Source organism: Acanthamoeba castellanii, assembly GCF_000313135.1.
Source record: "Acanthamoeba castellanii str. Neff unplaced genomic scaffold scf7180000084693, whole genome shotgun sequence".
In the NCBI taxonomy this organism is placed as follows: domain Eukaryota; phylum Discosea; order Longamoebia; family Acanthamoebidae; genus Acanthamoeba; species Acanthamoeba castellanii.
The window spans coordinates 28245-33601 of NW_004457616.1; the positions used below are offsets into that span (position 1 = coordinate 28245).

The window sequence follows — 5357 nt, forward strand, 5'->3', positions numbered from 1 at the left end:
CTCCTTGTCAGCGTCGGTCGGTCCTGTGGTGGTGGCCTTCCTCTTTTCACCTCTGGCGGGCTCCTTCACCTCCTCCGCTTGCGACGTCAGTGACTTGGCTCTCCTGCGCGTGACCACGCCATCCACGGCATTGTTGTGCGGCTTCGCTTCTTCGCTTCGCCTGGACTGCCGTTGTCTCAGGCGTCGGGTGTACTTCTCCTCCTGCTCTTCTTCTTCCTCTTCTTCTTCCTCCTCTTCATCATCCTCGTGATCCTTTTCCGACAGTGCCGCGTAGTCGTCATCGCTCGCCCGACTCTGCTGCGGCCGTTTCCCGTCTTCGCCGCCTTCGGCCTTCGTTGTGGCCGAAGACGGCCGCTTCTCCCGCCGCGATCTCTTCACCGCTCTGGGCCGGCCGGTGCTGGTCGAGCTTTTCCTGTCTACGGCTTTAGTATCCTGGTCCCTGCTGGTGTCGACATCCTCCTCCGTGGCGGGCTCGACCGCCGGTCGCTGCTGCTGCGAGCCCCTTCGCGCTGCAGCGCCACCGAACTCCTCCGCCGGATGCTGCATGCCCAAGGCGACCAAGTCTCGGATCTTACTCTCAGGCACGGCGCCCCTCCTGTGAAAAAACGCAGGTGTAAGGCTCGGGCCGTAAGTCAAGGTGGTGGGCCGGGGCGTAGGAGGCACCTCCAGCGTTGGCGGACGTTTTGCGTCCACGTGTAGAGTGGCCTGTTGGGGTGGCTCTTGGGCACGCGGCAGTGACCGTGCTCCTTGGCAAACGCACGCAGCTGGTCGACCCGCATCTGCCACCTGCGGCAAAAAGAAGGGCTTTGGTTAGCACCCGCACAGAGCGCCATCAGATGGTGCGGGTGCTAGCTGGTACCGCTCTTGGTTGTCGTGCTCGATTTCTTCGGCGGCCCGGTGGCCCTTCTTCCTACGCCACACGGTGGATCGAGAAGGTCTGCCGCCATCGTCGGCATTTCTATCCTCATCAGGTCCGGTGGCCGCAGCAACGGTCGTTTCCTCACCACCGCTCCCGCTCGAGTGCGACCACCGATCCGTCCGCGGCTGCGGCGAGCCTCGGGTGTCCGCTCGCGATGGCGTCGTCACAAGTGGTACGGCCGGCTCGGCAGTCGTTGGTCCTGCCTGTGCTGCAGCTTCACCCGCCGCTACTTCGTTAGCGTGTCTCTCGGCCTTTCCTGCCGGTGCCACCGACGTCTTCCCTCTCTTGCGTTTAGAGCTGTTGGTGTCGCTCTTGTCGCTATGCCGGTCCGCCGGTTCCCTGTCGCTGCTGCCTCGACTTCTCTTCGTGCCTCTGCGCTTCGGTTCGGCCACCTCCTGTTCGCTGCTGCTGCTCGTGTCATCGTCGCTGCTCTCTACGTCGCTTCCTTCACTGTCGTCGCTGCCGCCACGGCCGCGCTTTGTCCGTTGGCCTGCGCTGCGCCGTCTCCGCTTCTTGCGCTCCTCTCGCTCGCGCTCCTTGCGGCGCCGGTCCTCCCGCATCTCGCGCAGCAGCCCGTGGAGCTCCTGCTTGAGCTCTCGATTCTCGAGCTCGAGCTCGTACAGCTTGCCTTGATTCTCCTTGTCGCGTCGCGCCACCTCCATCAGCAGCTCGGCCTTGACCTCGCCCATGATCTCGCGCCGTAGAGCCGCCGCCACCACGACCGGCTGCGGCTGTTGCTCAGGGAGTGGTGGTGCGGGCGCACTGGTGAGGCTTCGCATCGGTAGCGAGGGCGGCTTGTGCGCGGCCTCGGCCGCCTGCCAAACGGACTCTGTCGCGATGGCCGGCGGCGTGTCGTCATCACGGTGCGTGTCGCCCTGGCCAAGATCCGCCCTGAGCACGAGATCGGCGGCGTTGGCAGCCATGTCTGGCGTGAGCGGTGTGTGGTGTGCAGTTGGCGTCGGTGTCATCGGTGGGGAAGTCGACATGGTCGGTGATGAGTGTGGGCGCGGGCTGCGACCGCGCGCGACTTCGCTGCTGACGAAAGGAATGCCGAGCATGCCGATCAGCAAGTCCTCATCCAAGTTGCGCCGTTTCGAGCTCTGCGCGTCGCTGGCCGCACTCTCCGTGCTGCTGCTGTCGTTCTCCTCTTCGCGGGTCGCGGCGCCAGTCTTCGCCTTCTTTCTTTGGTCGTTGTTGCCGTTCTCGCCAAAGGCGTGAGCCGCAGCAAACCTCTCCGTCTTGCGTAGGGTGACGAGCCTCTCCAGCTGCCTCTCGATGTCCGCAATCGCCGTCGCCGCCGCGCCCAGACCCGACGTACCTGCCCCCACGCCGAAATCGGCATGCAACAAATTTGCGCACGAACGGAGCAACGGAAACAGGCCTGTCGTTAGTCGTGAACCACGACAGAGACGGACACAAGAAGAGGCAGCCTCGTTTACCACCGGTGGCGCCCGGAGACGAAGGGCCACGGACGTGATCAGGCGCCGAGGGGGCGAAGGCCGACGAGGCGGAGGAGAATCCCTGGTCTTTTGTCCTGGGCGCAGGCACACCGCGCCGTTCCATGATGGCAGCAGTTTCACCGGGTCGTACGCTGCCAAGAGTGAGGGCTCAGCCATCAAGTTCGTGAGGGGCGGAGCGTAAAGGGAAATAGTTGGTTTAAACCGCGCCGCCAGTGCAAGATGCATTGATGATTGAAATGAATGTAGTAAATCCAAAGATCGAAAAAGGGGAGGGCGAGGAAGAAGGGAGAGGCAGGTACCGGTAGTCAACAGGAAAAGATGCAAAGTGCCGTGCAGCCAACTTCGAGAGAGTGCCAAGTTGCGAGAACGGCTACTTCCTTTGCAGCCCCCAGAACTAGGATTTTGCCCGCTTTGCTTTTTCTTTTGTATTTGTTTTTTTGCTTACATCTTCAGCTGGACCTCCTTAGAGATTTAGCGTCTCATTCCAGTGTTAAAAAAAAATCTCACGATTGTTGCTCGGGTCAGAGGTAAAATCGATTGATGGGAGACCGAGGGAGCGCGGCGTTCACAAAGGGGGTGGGCGGACCTCCGCTGGACGGGGAGAAGCTGGAGATCTTCTACGAGGCCCCGCCAGGGCTGGTGAAGGAGAAGGAGGAGGATCGGCCGGAGGACACCGTGCCCGACCTTCCCGGCAATGAGCACGTCCGTGACTTCCTCGCCAAGGCACCCAGCAAGGGCCTCTGGTACGTCAACAACACTGCGCTCACCGCAACAACAGCGTCAGCGTGTGCTGGCCCGCTGCTGACTCGGGCGATGGGTTGTTAAACGCTTGTGCGCAGGATGCCACTCGGCAAGTACGTCCGCTGAGCTCCGCGCGCGCGCAGCTGTTGTTCGCACGCATGTGAGGAGTAACGTTACCTCTTCCTCATCATCTCGTGCAGAGAGGTCAAGTGCATGCAGTGCTGGCGATGCAAGGTATGTCGGCCGGAGGACCTCCGTGGCAGTGGCACATGTGTTGTGACAATGCTGACCCTATGACCTCCTCTACTGCAGCAATTCGGGCACCGTACTGGCGACCGTGAGTGCCCACTTCGAGATGGAGGTGACCCATCATCACCACCATTATGTGCTGCGTGTGCTGCGGGCGGTAAATTGACACCTTGTGCCCACTTCCGCGATCAGGTAACCCCAAGAGCGAAGCCGAGCGGCAAGCTCGAATGGTACGCGTACTGTGCGTGGTTCTGTACCCGCTCGTGTCGTGTGTCGTGTGCGTGTGTCGAGCACGTTGGCTGACTTCCCTGTCTACGCCCATGTGGGTGCAGGACCCCATGTACCACTTGATGCAGAGCAAGCCCGAGGAGGACTCCACCAAGAAGCCCGAATCCAAAGGGCAGAGGTACCGCCCCTCCCCCCCCCAAAGAAGAGCCAAGGCTCGCCACTGTCTGTACAGGGCTCTTTCCTTCTCATGCACGTACTCTCGACATCAACAGTCTGAAGGACTTGGCCAAGCAGCTGATGGCGCTACAGAAGGAGAAGAAGCGCAAGAAGAGGGAGAAGAAGGAAAAGCGAAAGCGAGAGAAGGATCGCAAGAAAGAGAAGAAGGAAAAGAAAGAGAAGAAGGAAAGACACCACCACAAGAAGAGGAGACGAAGCAGCTCGGCTCGCTCCGACTCAGACTGAACAAGGGGATCCCCTGTAACGGTCACAAAGGCCTCGACGATGGCCACGACGATGCGAAACAAAGGCCAAGGCGCGGCAGGGCTCTGCACAATAGTCGAATGCACGCAACTGTTGCGCAAACGAGAATTTGAGAGAACACTGCTCATCTATCAGTGACACCCAGGCACGCTGGTGTGTATTGTTGGGCCTTTCCGTTTTGGTGTGTATGGAGGGACAAGACGAGTTGAAGGCTCCATACAAATACAGTGCGTCACGCTGAGAGTGATCTGTGATTCGTAAAGCAGCATGGTAAACAGGAGTGCGCTGGGGTGACAGAAGTGGGGCTCGGGCGTCCGAAGCACTGCTCTGTGCGGATTTGGATTATTTTGTTTTCGCACGCAAAAAGTGGTGCAAAAGCGTGAGGAAAGTGTGGGTTTGCGTGCAGAGAGTGTGGGTTCGTGTGTTTTCATTCAGCGGTAATCATTAACAAGAACACTCACAATCATATACACTTGTTGGTGAAAGAGAAGAAGCTGCTTGTCATCCATTCCACATGGCACACGCAGCTGCTCACAGCAGACACAGAAGTTCTTGACTTCCTCAATCTTCTGCTCAACACAGATGTGGTAGTGCACAATGGTGTGGTAGGTCTGGTCACACTCACATGGGGGTGTGAGAATGTTCCATCCCTCCTTGTCTAGGCCATCAAATCCACTGTCACCCAGTCCCCATTTGGAGTGGTGGAGGTGTGGATACCAGTCATGCTTGCACCACCAGGCCAGTTCTCAGTCATGGTGCAATCCAGGGTAGGATGGGGAGAGGTAAAGGATGGTGCCATTGAAGGCAATGATGAGGAGGATGCTGATGGTGTGTTTGTCTTTCTTTGCCGAGTAGAAGAGAGTGTTAAGTGTGATGTTGGAGGGGGAGAGTATGTGCTGTTCTGTGCCATCAATGATCCACATGAAGAGGTGACTGCAGAGAGTTGTGCCATTCTGCCATTGAAACTGCTGGGTGTGTAAAGAGAGGTGGGGGTGAAGTGTTGTGTAGAGCCATGGCAAGAGCCGCTGGTGGACGTGCTGCACTTGTGATTTAGTAATGTGGAGGGCAAATGTGAGAAGGAGGTCAACTGGGTAATGCTGTAAAAATAATAAAATTAAAATTAATTCGTCTCCAGGGCAGAGGGAGGGTGAGCGAGCTGGTGATTGCTGTAGATGTGCAGTGTAGAGGTGAAGAAGATGGTGATACCCCTCAGGTGAGATCCCCAGCAGCTCACAGAAGTGCTTGGTTGGAATGTGTGACATTAAGTCAACTACATTTAT

At 58.4% G+C, this 5357-nt stretch overlaps 2 protein-coding genes across 2 annotated transcripts; one reads left to right on the plus strand and one right to left on the minus strand.

The window, feature by feature from the left end:
- Positions 1-46: 46 nt before the first annotated feature.
- On the minus strand, positions 47-2482 carry ACA1_126140 (helicase associated domain containing protein; the record flags this gene model as incomplete). The annotated part of the gene is given in 5 exon segments (XM_004348639.1): positions 47-103; positions 115-595; positions 664-786; positions 860-2237; positions 2359-2482. 5 exon segments carry the CDS (start codon positions 2480-2482, stop codon positions 47-49), a joined length of 2163 nt encoding a protein of 720 aa, XP_004348689.1.
- A 437-nt stretch (positions 2483-2919) lies between these two features.
- On the plus strand, positions 2920-4059 carry ACA1_126150 (uncharacterized protein; the record flags this gene model as incomplete). Its single annotated transcript, XM_004348640.1, has 5 exons — positions 2920-3122; positions 3433-3461; positions 3562-3599; positions 3702-3775; positions 3870-4059. 5 exons carry the CDS (start codon positions 2920-2922, stop codon positions 4057-4059), a joined length of 534 nt encoding a protein of 177 aa, XP_004348690.1.
- Between the last annotated feature and the right edge of the window lie 1298 nt (positions 4060-5357).